At 43.0% G+C, this 16,892-nt stretch overlaps 2 protein-coding genes across 4 annotated transcripts; one reads left to right on the plus strand and one right to left on the minus strand.

Moving 5' to 3' along the window:
* Positions 1 to 2,972: 2,972 nt before the first annotated feature.
* Positions 2,973 to 6,274, plus strand: FBXO39 (F-box protein 39). The gene is made up of 3 exons (XM_009278284.1): positions 2,973 to 3,986; positions 5,135 to 5,311; positions 6,054 to 6,274. Exons 1-3 carry the CDS (start codon positions 2,973 to 2,975, stop codon positions 6,180 to 6,182), a joined length of 1,320 nt encoding a protein of 439 aa, XP_009276559.1. The 3' UTR covers positions 6,183 to 6,274.
* A 662-nt stretch (positions 6,275 to 6,936) lies between these two features.
* On the minus strand, positions 6,937 to 16,310 carry TEKT1 (tektin 1). Of its 3 annotated transcripts, XM_009278287.1 has the most exons (9): positions 16,003 to 16,310; positions 15,821 to 15,891; positions 12,039 to 12,282; positions 11,478 to 11,643; positions 11,049 to 11,177; positions 10,467 to 10,610; positions 8,374 to 8,596; positions 7,552 to 7,748; positions 6,937 to 7,284 (listed from the first exon to the last, which is right to left on the minus strand). In XM_009278287.1, the coding sequence occupies exons 2-9, from the start codon at positions 15,821 to 15,823 to the stop codon at positions 7,125 to 7,127; spliced, it is 1,266 nt and encodes a 421-aa protein (XP_009276562.1). In that variant the 5' UTR covers positions 15,824 to 15,891; positions 16,003 to 16,310; the 3' UTR covers positions 6,937 to 7,124. The 3 variants fall into 3 exon arrangements, with proteins under 3 accessions (XP_009276562.1, XP_009276560.1, XP_009276561.1); XM_009278285.1 differs by having other exon boundaries at positions 15,821 to 16,310; XM_009278286.1 differs by lacking the exons at positions 15,821 to 15,891; positions 16,003 to 16,310 and adding an exon at positions 15,193 to 15,277.
* Between the last annotated feature and the right edge of the window lie 582 nt (positions 16,311 to 16,892).

The following is a 16,892-nucleotide window of genomic DNA, read 5'->3' on the forward strand; positions in this document are numbered from 1 at the left end:
GCGGTCCCGAGCGCGGCAGCACCGCTGGCCCCCGACCCCACCCCATGGGTTTAGTGCCTCTGGGGGTCTGTGGCCTTGAGATCCACGTCAGAAGGAACAAGCAAAAGGATTCAGAGGCTGGGCTGCCCGCTTGGGTATCCAAGCCGCGGCTCCTGTTACTTCTGGTAATTAATTATGAGCCACAGAAGGTTTTTGTTCGTTTGGTTTTTCTCCACCGGCTTCTGCAGCTCCTGCTGGAGGAGGCAGCTGGTGTAACTGCACAGTGTTGTACTGGAAACGCTTTGGGATGTCCTTTGTAGCAAATGAGGCAGCAAAGAAAGGCCAAGTGCGGAGAATGTGGGTTGTTTGGGGGTTGGTTTTTTTAATTATTTGTTTCGTTTAGTTTTGGGGGTTTTTTATCCTACCCTAGAGGAAAACAAGACATGCAAAACATTTACCTTTAAAACACTTCTACCTGAAAAATTGCTCTGGAAAAAGCTGTAGTAGCTTCTGTTTTTTTCTAAAGCTTTGGTTTGGTTTACCACCACCAAGTTAAACTCGGAGCTGACAGCTAGAGACACCTCCATGGCTAAGACTTGGCTTAGAGCCGTGGTGAAGGCAATGCAGTAACACTGCAGGATACCTCGAGTTCCACCATTGGCTTGTAAACATACTTTCTATAAGTTCCTAAGAGCTGTGGTTTTAAAAAAGTTCTACGTGATGGTCTTTGAACCCTTTGTATCCACGCACTGTAATATGGGCGAGTATATCTCAATAAATATCCCTTATTAATAGACATGTGTTTCTATGTATTACAGCCCTATATGCTGTTCTGCTTTCCTCTGCACATTGGCTTTTTGGCTTCCAGATCATTGCAGATGTGTTCTGACTCTTCCCCTGTCCTGCCCCACCCCCATCTCCATAGGGAAAGTTTCAGGCTCTTCTCATTAGCAAACTGCAGCTTGAGCCACCATATTTCAAGACTTGGCTCGGATCTTTGTCTGGACAGGCAAAATGGGGTCATTCATGTAAAGACCTTCTAAATGACTGACAGTTCTGCAAAACAAAACTCTTGGGGGGAGATGGGGGTACTAAACACAAGAGGTGGACAGTCAGGTGGTAATCAGATCCACATGCTCAGTTTCTAAGGGTTATCTTGAGAGCTGGGGGTTTGGATTGGCATTTTGGATGGGAAGGGGGAATCCCTAAGAATAGACGTAGTGCTAATTGGATAGGCAGAGAGATAATGTGTGACAGAAGAACTGTAGGCCAAAAGGAAAGCAGCAGGCTGAAGCTGAACTGGCCAGTCAGCCTGTTCTTTCATGCCTGTTTATAAAACTAAAATAGAACTGTCTGAGCCTTTGTAGTTGTAAACAGACTCTTGGAGGTGTGCATGTTTTCTTCATCTTCTTACGGTGCCTCTGTTGTTTCCATCCATTTCAACTTTGCTACCCAACAGAACAGCACATGCAAAGGAGGAATGGTAGATTGTTTGGAGATTGGCATCATGTACTTTTGAGTTGCATCTTCTTGTAGTCCAGTCAGCCAATAAGCCTTGATTTTGGGATAGGCCATAAGAAAGTATCACTAGATGTTTTTCCAATTTCATCCCCGAGAGCTAAGGAGTGATTTACCAAGTGGACATGATAAGACACATGCACTATAGAGGTGGGAAGTAAATACATTCTGAATTTTTGCCTCTGCAAAGGTACTAACAAAATACTAGCTTTCCATGCCCTTTGGCTGTTCACAGAGTCAACTAATATCCTGATCTGTAAAAGGCCTCATGAAAACAAGCACCGGTGGGATGTAGTTTGCATTTCACAGCTGAAGTTTGCAATTCATAGCTGAAAAGATAGAGGATGCATCACTTCCCTTCTTGGCTGTTTATTGCTCAGCCACTTGATCCATTTATCTGGTTGGTGAAAAGTGACAAGAGAAGACACACAGCCTGTACCTGGCTTGTAGATTGTGGCCTGTATTTCTCACTTCCTAAGGGACTACCAAACAAGTCTGCTTTTCCTTTTCACTATCTTCACCTTAGCCCAAATGACTTGGCTCAAGTCAGCTTTGTTCACTGTTTGCCCTTGCATAAATTCAGTTGTCATGACATCACAAACGTTACCTCTTTGCTCCATGGCAATGGCTGAACTTTGAGGAGGGAGGGGTCAGAGGTAGAGAAAACAAATCTTGAACTCCGGAGGGAGACTATGAGAGCTGGAAAAGTGTGCAGGGAGCTGAATACTTACACAGTCCAGCCTTGAGAGTGGAACTGGTAACTTCTTGCGTTGTGGTTGTTTACTTACGTGTTTTATCACTACCCAGTTGCTCTCCTGACTCGCCAGCCTTCTCCCTGTCCATTGGAGCACAATGACTGAACATCCTGCTTGAATCAAGTGATGGAACAGCTTATATTGCTTATTACTCTCAACAGGGATTGTACCTTACTCTGTGGCAGGGTACTACCTCAGATGATTGTCATGGAACAGTACCCCAGAAGGATAAGAAAAGTCATTTGCACTAGTTTTGCACCAACAGTACTGTTCAAATGTGTACAGCCCAAAGCACTGGATACTTTTAGACACTAGGCATCAGGCCACAAACCATTATCAATTACAGGTGATGCTAACCAAAGGTTTCTAGAGGTTGTGGCTGCTCTATCAGCAGTTGATACCATTTCACTGTTTAGCTAGACTGAAGGCCAAAAAGTTAAAAGATGTGTCCTGTGCTTGTACTGTGATTGTTCTTCACTTACTGTTTTTTTTTCTTTTGATTTAGGTTAGACTATAGTTTAGACCCAAGAGCTTGTTTGACCCTGACAGCTTGAGTACAGAGGCAAAGAAAGGATTGTTGTTTTGTGAATGTGAAGAAGCAAACTTTCATCCACTTGCTTGGAAGCCTATTCTGTTGGGAATGGCAAGATATCTACCCACAGCTTTCTTCATCTAGGTTTGGCTCAACACCCAGAAGAGAAGTGAAAAACTGTCTTCTCAATGGAAGACGACAGTGAACCTGAGCAGCGCTCCTGGGCTCATCTACCTGATGTCTGTCTGACACATGTTTTCCATTGGTTAGACGACAGGGACAGATCTCAGGCTGCCTTGGTCTGTAAAAAATGGAGTTGGGCCATGTACTCAGGATCCCTCTGGAGAAGAAGAACCATCACATTCTATGGCCGACCATCAAGGGCACACACATTGGAGTTTCAAAGTGCACTGTGGTATGTCAAGAAATTTGGCAAGTATTTGGAGCACCTTGAGATCAAGTTATCGAATCCTTACAATACTGCCTTTACCCAAAAATTTCAAGTGACTATGAGAGGTCTTCTTTCACACCTGAGTAAGTGTAACAGTCGCCTAGTATCCCTGAGCATCAAGTACCTGGAATTAGACCGCTTGATATGGAAAAATGTGGTCAGGGCTCAGTTTATCAAGACCTTAGCTACCTTCCTGAAAAGAATGAGCAAACAGCTTGATTATCTCAACTTAAAAGGAGCAAGAGTAACCTTGGAAGAAGGCTGTGAGCTTCTGAATTCTCTGAGCTTCTTGACAAATAAAGGCTTTATATCTGAAATCAATATTGAGGATTTCTTCAGTCTCCACCTTCCTGTCTACAGCAGCACTTTGTTCCACCAAACTATGTCCAAGTTCCATAGCCTGGTCATCCTGACTTTCAATTATAACTGCATCTCTGATGAACTGCTGGACATCCTGCGGGAGCACAGCGCTCATTCCCTGTGCACCTTGAATATCAAATGTCATATCCATGACCCTCATGGGCAAGTGGTCTGGGGAATGTCATGGGCAAACTTGGCCAAGAGAGCCCCAAAACTGAAAGTGAACTTCTTCTTTGAAAGAGTCATGAAGCATGATCACCTAGCCAGGATCCTGCTAGTGGAGATCCCAGTCAGGAGCATCAGTCTACGGAGCTGCTATTTCAATGACCCAGACTGGACAATGAGACCTACCCTCACCAACCTCCTCCCAGCCTACTGGCATGTTCTGCAGGTAAGAGAAACAGTAGTGACATCTTACTGCAGTATCACAAAGCTAAGTAATCATATAGGCCTTCTGCATAACAGCAGTCATCAATAGGAATTCCTGACCACTTCAGTTTTATGTTCAGAGGGTAGTTTTCATAAGTGAGCCATTCCAGTGCTGCAGCTATAGTCTAGTTCAGGTAATTATCCTTGTCCAGTTACAATCCCCATTATGCTAGTCTTCACTGTCAGGCTGATGTCAGGTTGCCCTCATAAAAAGCTAAAACACTCGAAATGCTGGTGGTTGTAATGTCAGCTGTGAGCAAAAAGAACCTTTCAGGCAGTAAAATGTCATTTTTGTAAGAAAGCTTTAGGCTTATTCTGGTTAGACACCTTCATGTTTAGTAACTGATAACTTTCTTATCCTTTCAGATTTTTCTGAACCCCACCCTTTTGCAGGGAAATCTGCATATGAGGAAAATAGTTTGTATACCTTGTTTGCTTACAGAGCTGCATCAACCTACACTGATGGGTTTGCTCCATTTTGGCAATGCACAAATGTCTTACAGCACGTGGAAATTAACTGATGCGCATATCAAAGCACTTTGGTGTCACCAAGGACGTGTTACCAAAGGTGTGCAACAACTGATGTGTAAACGAGCATCAGGTCTTTGCATGCCTGAAGGAAGCACAAGGCCTTATACCTGATGGTTGCTGACAGCTTTCTTTAAGTTCTGTTGCATTGCAGAGTTTCCAATAAACACCAGAGATCTGTAAAGCTTTCTAGAAATTGTCTTTGGATATACTCTTGTATCTGGGATAATTTCCAATATGTCAAATAAGATCATGGCATGAGCTGTGGGTGTAGCATCTTCTAATGGTAATAGAAGTTGTCTATCCCTTAGGATGGTATGTAATTGTCCTGGTTTCGGACAGTAATGCACAGGACAGTAATACCAGGACAGTAATGCACAAGGGACACCCCCATCTTAACAGGAGTGTGGAGATTTCTGTACTGTTATAATACAAAACTGATTCTCTGCTAATGTCAAGGTACAAAATTTATCTGCTGACAGTCACTTCTGTTGGTAAAATTGGGAAACTTGTTTATTGAATTCTTGTTACTGTATTCACAAGTTCTGTTCAGTAGTACTAACAGTGTTCATTTTTTTCAAGAAATTAACACTCGAATTAAACAATGACCATGAGCTGCTGGATGACGAGCTGCTACAGCTCATCTTGTCATGCAAGAGGTTGTTATTTCTGAAAGTCTGGGCATTTCTAAGTGTCACCTTTATGGAGAGGCTGCTACAAAACCGTGCAGAAAGGAAATGCATTTTGACTACCATAAAGGTAAGACTTTGTGCTTCAAAACTCCCATTCCCTTCCTCTCTCCAGTACCCAGAGAAAGGTGAGGTCCCCCTGCCCATAGAAAGGTCACTTACGGAAATGTTAACGTAACTACCTTCCCTACATTATGTTTTAGCATTATAAGGAGCCTGAGAACCACTCACAGAAATGGGGCTTTCCAACCTACTTAGCCATGTACCAAATACTACAGAAGCTTAATAACAAGCCCCAACAATTCCACAAGTCCTTCCTAGACTGGGGTTCCCTCTGTCACCTCTAGTTCAAACTAGGGATTCTCAGTCACTTCCCAGGCCCAGTGCTTATGTCTGTGCTTAAATCGAGGCATATGGGTTGAATCCCACTAAACTGCAAAAAGGTATAAACACATCTCACTCTTTAGGGATGCTGTGTTGAACTGGGCCCAGACCACAACTGCAGCTGGTGTAAACCATGCTGTCATGCTACTTTGCGTCCTAGATTCTGAATTCAGTAGATCCTCCCAGATCTGTGGATGCATCAGTTCTGGGGGTAAAAGGAACCTTGCTCTTCCTAAAAATTCTTTGGCAGGAAATAATGTTTTCAGTCAGTTTGGAGTGAAAACAGAGTAAAACCTCAAGATTTTACTCAAAACCAAGGAATTTGGCTTATCTAGATTCCTCATTAGTCACAGAGGCTTCTTGTTGTCGCGAGCTTTAACGGGCTGAGCCTTCTATCTGAGAGACATGACTGTCATTCATGCATACAGGTCAGGATTTACACAGCCCGACAAGAGACCAGTGAGGAGGATCGGCTGTTATGCGATATTTACAGGAAGTTCAAATACCTGATTGACTCAGAGCTTAATTATTTTGTCATCACCTACCCAATGGTGTAAACCACGGGGAGAGAGAACAACACCCAGTGACATCAGCAAGCAATGAACTGATCCTTTGGAGGGCGTTAGTAAGGGATTTGAATCTTGACAGCAGTGCCTCTGAAAGGGAGATACCATTACAGCAAGAGAGAGGCAAGGGACAATTTTACACTCCATGTATTAAAATGTTGGACTTGGGAACCAGCCTCCTGTGTCTCCAGCATCATTTATTCTTGCCCTTGCTTTGTTTTTCCTCACCAGAACCAAAGTAAGCAGTGAGCCCTTTTCCATCCTTACAGGCTTCTCTAGTGAAAATAAGGCCCTCCTCTTTTTTCAGCACTTCTCATTGTAGAGCTTCAAACACCTTACCAATGAAGCCCATCTGGTTTCCATTTTGCAAATAGGGAAACTGAGACATGAGGTGAGGAAGTGATTAGCGCAAAGTCAGCCTTGGCTTGATCTTTGACTCAGATGCAGTCAGATGCACTATCCAGTGTATCACCAGTCCCTACCTCCTGTTAAGTTTGATATACACCCTGTGCCTAGTTCTTAACAGCAGATGTTAAGAACAAAACATACTATGGCTAGTTCTGAGAGTCACTCCTCCCACTTGCCCAGCTTTCCAACAAGTGACTTATGAGGAGACTCCTGCTCTAGCTTCCACAACTTCTAGACCTTTCAATGGCAAAAGGTACCATTAGTTGCACACAAGATAAATAACATGGAAGAAGGGACATTTCTTCTTATTCTGGAATTTTATTGCCAAGCGGGAGATTTCTTCAGGCGTTCTAGAGTATAGATACTGTGAAACAGGTAGCTGTAAGTACTAGGTCTGTTTTAATTACCTTGCACAACTAGAACCAGGACAGCATTGAGCCAAAACAATAAATCTAGAGGTTTGTCAATAAAATTTCAGCAGGAGCTGGCTCTTTGGAGCACATACAATCTCCCAGTATGATGGCTTCAGAAGCTGTTAATGTAAACAGACTCTCTCATTTGCATGCAGAGCACTTCATCAATGTACAAGGTATTCTCCTTGACCTGGATCTCCTCCTCCAAGGAAAGCTGTCGGCGGCTCAGACCTTTCAGCACTGTCTCAGCCTGTGCCAGTGTGCTCTTTAATCTAAAAGGGAGAATACAGGCAGACATTAGTTGAAAACACACGGATAGGTTTTTTTCATATGGGATAAGAATTCTGAGTGAAGAAAAAGATGGAAGGGGATTCACAGACAATATCCATGCAGCTTCCCTTAAAGTGTCCTGCCCTTAAGGGAAAAGTAATTCTCAACCTTTCAGGGAGAATAGCTGCGACCCAATGTTACTTTGACTCATTAAATTAACCCAGTAATCTATACCACAGATTTTCCACTCTTTCATCATTTCCACTTGCCTTTGCATATTTTTTGTAATCTCTTGAACTTCACTAATCAGCCTGTATTGCACTGTGTCGTAACACAATTCCACATTGGGGCGATGGTTTCTTGCTTCCAAGCGGGTTTGAGCCACCTTAACAGGTCCTTCTTTATCAGCGATTGCTTTCTTTAAAGCTGCAATGTTCTTCTCCTGTGAGGCAGTCTCATCCATCACCTTAACAAATCCAACAGAAGGAAGTGCTGCACAGTCTCTTACAATGGGTGAAATCATAATGATCTTTAATAGTTATAGTAATAACAATCACAGTAACACTCATTCTGTTAAGATGTTATTCATCAGAGGATATTTTACAAAGGTCAGCCAGGATTATGATTCATTGGAAAGCAGGTATCACTGTTCTGAGTGAAACTGGAGATTTATGCTCAGCAATTAATTTTTACATTAACAGTTTTCATGTATCAAATTTTGAGCACATTGACCCTGATTTTATAAGTTATTAGGCTCTTATATCACAATTGTGAAAATTCTATAGGAGCCCCATGTAACTAAAAAAAATAACAAGAGAAATCCTGACTTTACTGATGTCTACAGCAACACTTAAATTGAGTGAGTGATTCCAGAAATTAACCTCTGTAGTGGTGCACGCAGAGCTGAGAAAATAAAATCCAAGATGACTTGGGGCGGGGGGGGGGCAGGGAGGAAAATGTGGCAGGGGTTGCCAGTAGTGCAAAGGTAAAATTCTTAAAGCAAAGTAGTTCAAGCCACTGGATTGAGAAAACTGGTAGATAACCCAAGCCCATTGTTTCCACTTTTTCACTGACTGTCCCCTACCACTTACCATTGCAAGGAGCGTCTCTAGCTTGTGCTTGGCATCCTTGACTTCCTTCACCTTATTTCTAAACGCAACATTCACCATCTCACATTGCTTGCGCATGTCATTCCTTGTCTGTGAGAGGATGCCATCAATCAGTGCCCCCAGTGCCAAAGAATTGTTTCTCTGCTTGTCAGCCTTTTCAATATTTATGTTTGAGAAATCTATCCAGTCTTCAGGGCTAACAAAACTGAAAGAGAGTCAAAATAAAAGGTCATCAACTGGCAGCATCAGGCCCTCTGTGACTTCATAAATCTATAATTAGTCCACAAAACCAAGAACAAAGCAGTACTATTAACTGCATGTCCCAGTAAGTGCCAGTTGTGCTGGGAATTCTACAGATGATACAAAATAAAGACCCTCTCTGTCGCAAACATTTCAAGACCAAGTACAAAGTAGACACGGATAGGATGGAAACGAATTTGCTAAAGTCACAGAGCAACTTTGTTATAACTTTCCTTTCCCTGATAAAGGATTAAGTTGTTGTGGGGGAACACAGATAATAACCAATATTTCTTAGAACACCTTTCATTAACTAAGCTGTTATTACTAATATAATTCAGCTGTTACTGTTAATAGCAGATAACTATTCCCACAAAACATTCACTTATTCTCTCACATAGTTTACCACCTATAAGACAGTCACCTCATAGTACAGTTGGGACGCCAACCCCCAACAGCATCCCTAGAATTAGAGGGTCATACTTGTGCACCAGTGGCTTGCAGGCAGGTGTTTGGAAAGTTCCTCAGAGGGTTCCTTGTTTCATTGGGTAGATATATAAAGCTGTAATTGTCATTTGCATATAGCAGCCAACACCATTCTGGTGTGGTCTGAGTTACACAACCTGTTGCTGATGCACGCTAACATGCTAGCAGCAAGAGCTGTCAGTCTCTTGGTGTTCCAAGTTTGTCAGTTCTCGCAGAGCCAACAGTGTTCTTGGAAGACTGTCTCACACACACTGCTTTCTCAGTGTGTTTCCTCTCTTCAGCCTGTTTTTCTGTGCTAGCTATTTCTCCATCTAAACCGTTCACACTAACTGACTCATACAGAAGGGGCACATTTGACAGGTTAATGACTGAGTCAGAAACTGACTCCACACCTCATGTGTCCCAGTCCAGTGTTCTCCCCACTAGGACACCCTGGGAGAGGAGAGGCACTTAGATGAGTAAATCTATTCTGGGTTTAAACAATGTGTGAAATTTTTCCTTAGCTAACTGTGAGCCTCAAAAACTTGTAGTAAACGGCAGTTCACTGGGAACATGATTATTGTGGCTTATTTCACAGACATATTACACAGATACTAAAGTGATGGACAGAAGTATTGTGCTGGTTTTGGCTGGGGTAGAGTTAATTTTCTTCACAGTAGCTAGTACGGGGCTATATTTTGGATTTGTGCTGGAAACAGTGTTGATAACAGAGGGATGTTTTCCTTACTGCTGTGCAGCGCTCACACAGCGTCAAGACCTTTTCTGCTCCTCACCCCACCCCACCAGCGAGCAGGCTGGGGGTGCACAAGAAGCTGGGAGGGGACACAGCCGGGACAGCTGACCCCAACTGACCAAAGGGATATTCCACACCATATGATGTCATGCCCAGCATATAAAGCTGGGAGAAGAAGAAGGAAGGGGGGGGCGTTCAGAGTGATGGCGTTTGTCTTCTCAAGTCACCATTATGTGTGATGGAGCCCTGCTGTCCTGGGGGTGGCTGAACACCTGCCTGCCGATGGGAAAGAGTGAATGAATTCCTTGTTCTGATTTGCTTGCACATGGGGCTTTTGCTTTCCCTATTAAACTGTCTTTATCTCAACCCACAAGTTTTCTCACTTTTACCCGTCCAATTCTCTCCCCCATCCCGCTGGAGGGGAGTGAGCGAGCAGCTGCGTGGGGCTTAGTTGCCAGCTGGGGTTAAACCATGACAAGTATAAAAAACAATCTACACAGACAGATGATGGACAGATATAGTCTGTTTTACATAAAATTACTTTCATCTTGCTATTACTGGAACAGCTCATACTAGCTGTATAATTATCATATGTTCATTGAACTAAATAACCACTTACTCTCCTTCTATTTTCACTGCATTATCAGCATATCTGATATCAGGAGTGTTGTTTGTCAAGCTAGCACAGTAATCATCAATCATCAAAGCTGTGAACTTGTCCTTCAGATCCATTTCCAGGTTGTATTTTGCTGAACGGTTTAGTCTAGGAGGAGAAACAACCGGACTCTAAGCCGAAGTGTAGGCACTCACAGGTGTCCCTAACATGCATGCATACATACATTAGGTAATATAAATGCTGTTATGGAATTCTTCATGTATGAACTGTCAGTTGCAACGTCCCAAAATCTAGAGCATGAAGCTGCCTCCATGTAAATTGATGGTACAATTCTCATTGGAATTAAAGGCACAGGACTGGATCATGAGAAGACCAGGGATCACATGCAAGTACTTTGAATTCTAACAAACAGAACTTCTCACCATTACTGAGCGACTGGTATGAATTAGGACTGACTTCTTTGTAACTGTTTAGCACTGAAAGTAACTTTGGACCTGTGCTCAGCCTGACCCTACAACTTCTCAGGATTATGGCTGTCCTACTTTCCAGCTAATCAGTGTTCAGTTACGCTCTTTGCCTCTGCACCTGATTTGCTCATTGGTTTGTTCCAATGTACGTCCAAGCAAAGCAATAACCCCCTGGAGGACTTCAGCTTCCTTCACCAATTCCTGTTCCACTTCATCATGCACCAAGTCAATCCCAGCTCGCCTCTGCCTAAACAAAAAGAGGAAAAGCCATCAGCCACATTGTTAAAATGCCTGCAGCTAACAGAAGATGATGAAGCCCAGCTTTCCAAATTGAAGGCTTTTCCTTGCCACACAGGAAGTTTTTCCCTTATGGCCTTGGTTCCCCAGTGTTGCAACACCTAAATCAGACTGTGACTCCACTGCAAAGAGAGGCAGGTCCTTAGTTTATTATTTAAAAAAGGCAGGCAGCCTTTTTTATTATTCGTTAAAGGTTCGTTACCTAGATTTTTTTTCTCTCCCTGAATGGTTTTCTTCTTAATCATCTCACCTGTTCAGGAGACACTTTTGGGCAATGACGAGTGGCTCTTTGCAGCTCTCCAAAGATTTCTCCAGCCTAATCTTGAAAGTCAACAGTACCTCTGTCTCATGAACAATTTGTTCAAGTTTGTTTTCTAATTCTTGCTTCCAGAATTTTACTTCTTCCTGTCTCTGTTCTGCAGAATGAAAATTGCAAACAGGTATTAATACAAGCCCATCTTAGATGCCAGAGCACTGTGGGTCAGATCTTAGATAGGGCTAAAAATAGACTTATTCCATAGTGGAGTGCATGTAGTGCTGTAGGCTGATGTGTAGAGACAGTTTTGCAACCCTGTATCAGGAGGTTTGGTTGGAATAGCTTTCTATGTGTTCTGGAGAAGTAATTTATTTGTTATAAAATAAAGAACCTGCCTCAAAATATTTTTTAAAATATTTTTAATTTTTCCATGAGATCAGATAGCATGGCATTGACATATATTCCTATTCACTATCAACTAATTTTCTAAGAAGGCCATCTTAAACATATAGCTCAAATAACACATCTTGACACTGGCAGAACACATGGGATTACCTATTTTCTTGTTGACATCACTTTGGGTTTTCTGAGTTGTCTTTTCTGTTTCATCCAGCAGCCTCCGACTCTCTGCTATCATGCGCTCTGACCTGGATTTCTGAGACTCTGTACTGGCACACTGCATCTTGTTTGCAATGTCCCATTCTGAGGGATGAAACTTGGGTGGAGCTTGCAACAGTCTGGCCATTGTTTTTTGGAAAGTTTCTGGGTATAACGCAGGTCCGTTCTTGGAACGTGGAACCTGAAAACAGGAATAGCGTTATATTTGGCTGCAGAAGCAAGAGGGGGAGAAGACAGGTCCATGAGGGTGAGAAAAATTCTTGCCCCTTTCACCTGCAAAATGACACAGGTATGAAAATAAAAGACTTCTTGCTCAAGGCTCCCCAAGAATTTGCTAAGGTGTGTGGGAGAGTTTGGAGTGGGAGAATGAAGAAACAGAAGAATTTGGGAATGGAAGCTAGGAGGAGAGAGAGTAAGAAAGAGGCTTGAAAGTGTAACTGAGAGGAAAAGATGGGCTGTCTGCAATAGGAGGGAGAAGAGAAGGGAAAGAAAAGGAGACCTGTGAGGAAGGATGGAATTACTAAATGGACAATCACAGAAAACTGAGAAAAAGTAAACAAATATAAAAGCTAAATAGTCTCCCACAGGTTGGAGAAATAAACACCTCTTAAGAATACGGCTGGAGAGGTGGATGAACTCAAGGTTGTAAAAAAGAAACGTAATAGTCGTTAGGAAAAAAAAAAGCAATCAGGACATGAAAAGCTGAAGGAGGAAATACATCAGGTAAATGAGGAAATGGAAAAGCCTAGGAAGGGCTGAAGCAGAACAAAGAACGAAGCATACTGGGGACACTGGTTTAACGTAGGGTGAAACCAATGCCCAAAAAATGTGCAAAGTCACAGCAGTTTATCAATTTTCCTATTCTTGCACTATGCTCATCCAGTGTTCCTGAGACAACTCCTCACCCCAAATGCACACAGCTGCTCCTCAGCAACACACAGCTTTGCCCACACTCCAGCACAGGTACCCTTAAAACAATCCCCCTTCTCCCTCACACACCTCTTGGCTGGTACTGCTCCTAGCCCAGGCTGCTCCCAAGGTCAAACCCTGGCTAAAAGTGCCACGTCCTCAGTTCCCCTTCATCGGGGGGTTTGCTCCCAACTGTCTTCCAGCCTCAATCGCCACAGCAGCAGCACGTAGTTTCTTTTTAAATGTGCAACTAAGTATTCCAGGAGGTGGCTCAGAACAGCATGGAAGGTAAACAAACCGGTTGCTGTGGGAACAGCAACACTGCCTCTGGCAACCTCCTGCTATTGCACCAGGTGGAAGAAGCACAGCACACACAAGCCAGTGGCGCTTCCTTTCACCCACTCCCAGGTAAGATCTGTCTGTAAATAAAAATGTATTCTTTTACATTAATTGAGATAGTTCCCACAGCTTCAGACAGTAATTTTTGATCAATTTATTGCAGAAATGCATAAAGATTGTGAAAGCAAATTAAAGACGTGTTAAGTACCTAGCTATCTAAAATGTCAGTCATAAAATATCCTTAGTAGTATGCTCCATCTTTATGGCAACTAAATTCTTTCCTGGGACAAAAGAGATTGGGAGCCAGACAGAAGAAGAAGAAATGAAGGAGACAAAAGAGCATTACATCAGATGGTACAGTTATGCCCCCTCCATACAGCCCTGATGTAGTTTAGATCAGAGCAGGGTTTCTCAGAGTTCCCAACAAGGTTCAAGGAGATTGCAAAGTGATAAAGAAGCAAGTAGCATTGGTCAAGAGAAGTTGAGCTGGTCCAAGACGGAAAAGTGGGAAGCAACTGCAATTGTTGGTTGTAAATACAGTGCAGTGACAGCTAGCAAGCTGCTAATGATCTTACTTCAAACAGTAGCTAAATTCTCTCAGTGATCATTAAAACTGGTAACTACAGTGCCTCTCATGTCAGCTGCCGTGTAAACAGAAATCTGCACGTACTTGAGCAAAAAAGGGGTTTCAGCTGAAGAAATACTGTCTTACAGAAAAATGCAGGTATTTCAGAGTTAGCCAAAGAAAAATACAGGCTTCAGAAGACAGGGTTGACATTAGAACTGAAGCCATTAGCCTGAAAGGAGAAGGACCTAGAGATTCAAGAAGCAGCAGAGAATGGGGTGCAAGGCAAGCAAGGAACATGAACAATATATGCTAACTGATGCAGGAAAGCTGTGATCACAGACACTCGGAATGCTCCTGATCATGAGGCAAAGCAAAACTATGGCTAGGCTGAACACTGATCAGAATCAATTACATAGACCACTATGGACGCAGACCTATAAATCAATTTATATGGTACTGCACACATGAAGTCTGCAACTATTGGTACAAGAGCGCAATGCTTCTATGGGCTGTCCCTTGATTTGTACATTCTGGCTCTCCTTGGTCTAGGTATACTTCCCCCCCCAAATGAATATTTTTTTAACAGATTCTTAACATAACATGCTAAAATGAGTTAGTTGAAAGCAGTAATTTTTGTCACATGAACAGCTGGAGCAGGAACTGGAGCCATTTCCGTAATAACTGAAAGATCTCCAATGACTTAAGTAGATCTGAACTCAAAGCTAGTTTGAACAGAGGTTTACTTTGGCCAGCGTGAGTCACAGAATATGTATCAGGCTGCATATTAGTCATCTTCCACAAAATTTTATTATTTGTACTCTCAGTACATGTAGTACTGTACTGTTAGTACAGTACTAACATTCCAAGGCTTTTACAAATATGAGCAAATTAAAGAGGGATGACAAAAATGATTCTTAATAAACTGAAATGCTGAGATATTGGAACAGCGGTTGAGAACAATGAATGTCTTATGTTTCTGAAAACGTGTTCAGTCGCTTTGAAAGCTGAGGAATCCCCACGTGATGGTCCTCCAAGACATTGTGAGACCCGTGGGGCTTCATGCAGTTTTGTTCTGAAAACCCAGTATCTGATGCTGTCCTGACCAAACTTGTGAGTGACACCGTCATAAAGCAATTCATTTGTAGTTACCAACCCTAAATCTGTTCTTCATTGTTAGCTTACCATAAAAGATTATTTCCTTTTAAACTGTTAATACGAAATTTGCAACTGATCCTTCAATATGAATTATATGACATAAGAAAGTTTTATTTTTACCTCAGATGGTTTTCAGGGGTTAAATCATTGTAGACTTCCTGAGGCTGACAACAATGCGCCATTCGTCAAACAGAGGTAAATCAACTCTGCAATTAGGACAGGAAAGGGAAGGGAAAGGGAAGGGAAAGGGAAGGGAAAGGGAAGGGAAAGGGAAGGGAAGATCGGAGGAGCGGTGGAAAGGGAAGGGAAAGGGAAGGGAAAGGGAAGGGAAAGGGAAGGGAAAGGGAAGGGAAAGGGAAGGGAAAGGGAAGGGAAAGGGAAGGGAAAGGGAAGGGAAAGGGAAGGGAAAAGGCTTGTTAATTCCTGAAAACCTCTAGCAATTTACAAGGGGAGAAAATGATCCCGGGACAGACTGGGGTCTGCCACCGCACCTCGTGCCGGCCCGGCCCGGCTGTTCCCACCAGCAGCACACTCCTGCCCCCCGCCATCTCCCGGCTCCAGCCCCCCACCATCTCCCCCTCCAGCCCCCCTCCGCGCACAACATGTAAAAGCAGTTACAGTTGGACAAAAAAGCAAATCCTCCTCAGTATAGAAGCACTGGTAAGCTAACACCAACTTCAGTGCTGCTGAAACACTGCTCACATACCACATCCCATACTAAGGCCTTTATAAAGGAGCAGTTCCTCACCATGGCGAACTGGGTCTGGATGTAGAAACTGGGTTCATTATTTATGAAGAAGTGGCCAAAGTCCTCAGAGTCTGGAAAAATACCATATGTTTTCTGTGGAGGAGTCTAAATAACCAGCATTAATGAAAGTAGATCTAAATTAAATGTGTTGCTATGTTCCATATTAGATGCATTAAAAATACCATAGTCTCGTTCTTCAGATGATTAAACCATCATCCGAACTGCTGTGACAGTGGGTTGAAGTGGGAGAATCTAGGTTGAGCTGATACTGCAGCATTGTTAACTGCTTGCTTTCAACGTTGCTGAAATTGCAAAGCAGACTGACATAACAGGTCTGAATTCTGGTGTTCCACTAGTGTCCAGAATAATCTCCTATGGAGAAAGGCTGAGAGAGCTGGGGTTGTTCACCCGGGAGAATAGAAGGCGCCATTGACACCTCATTGCGGCCTTTCAATACTTACAAGCCTCCTTTAAGAAAGATGGCAACAGACTTTTTAGTAGGGCCTGTAGCGGTAGGACAAGGGTTAATGGTTTTAAACTAAAAGAGGGGAGATTTAGACTAGATAGAAGGAAGACATTTTTTTACAATAAGGGTGGTGAAGCACTGGCACAGGTTGCCCAGAGAGGTGGTGGATGCCCCATCCCTGGAAACATTCCAGGTCAGGTTGGACGGGGCTCTGAGCAACCTGATCTAATTGAAGATGTCCCTGCTCACTACAGGGGGGTTGGACTAGATGACCTTTAGAGGTCCCTTCCAACCCAAACCGTTCTGTAATTCTGTTAATTCCACTGAGGCTTTATCTAGACATAGAGCTTTTTTAGAATAACCAAAAGTGGCTTTTAAATGCACCTTACATAAAGCAATGCCAACTTTTATTTTGGACACTTTAAAACTCTCTCTGTAAGCCAGGCCAGGTTTAAATTAATGACACAGGTCAAATCATGTGGCCTAGTTTTCTACCTAATTACATGTACCCAGGAGTTTGCACTGGTTTGAGACGGGGCTCTGCAACCTGATCTAATTGAAGATGTCCCTGCTCACTACAGGGGGGTTGGACTAGATGACCTTTAG

The sequence above is a fragment of the Aptenodytes forsteri genome, unplaced genomic scaffold (genome assembly GCF_000699145.1).
Source record: "Aptenodytes forsteri isolate BGI_AS27 unplaced genomic scaffold, ASM69914v1 Scaffold66, whole genome shotgun sequence".
Classification (NCBI taxonomy): domain Eukaryota; kingdom Metazoa; phylum Chordata; class Aves; order Sphenisciformes; family Spheniscidae; genus Aptenodytes; species Aptenodytes forsteri.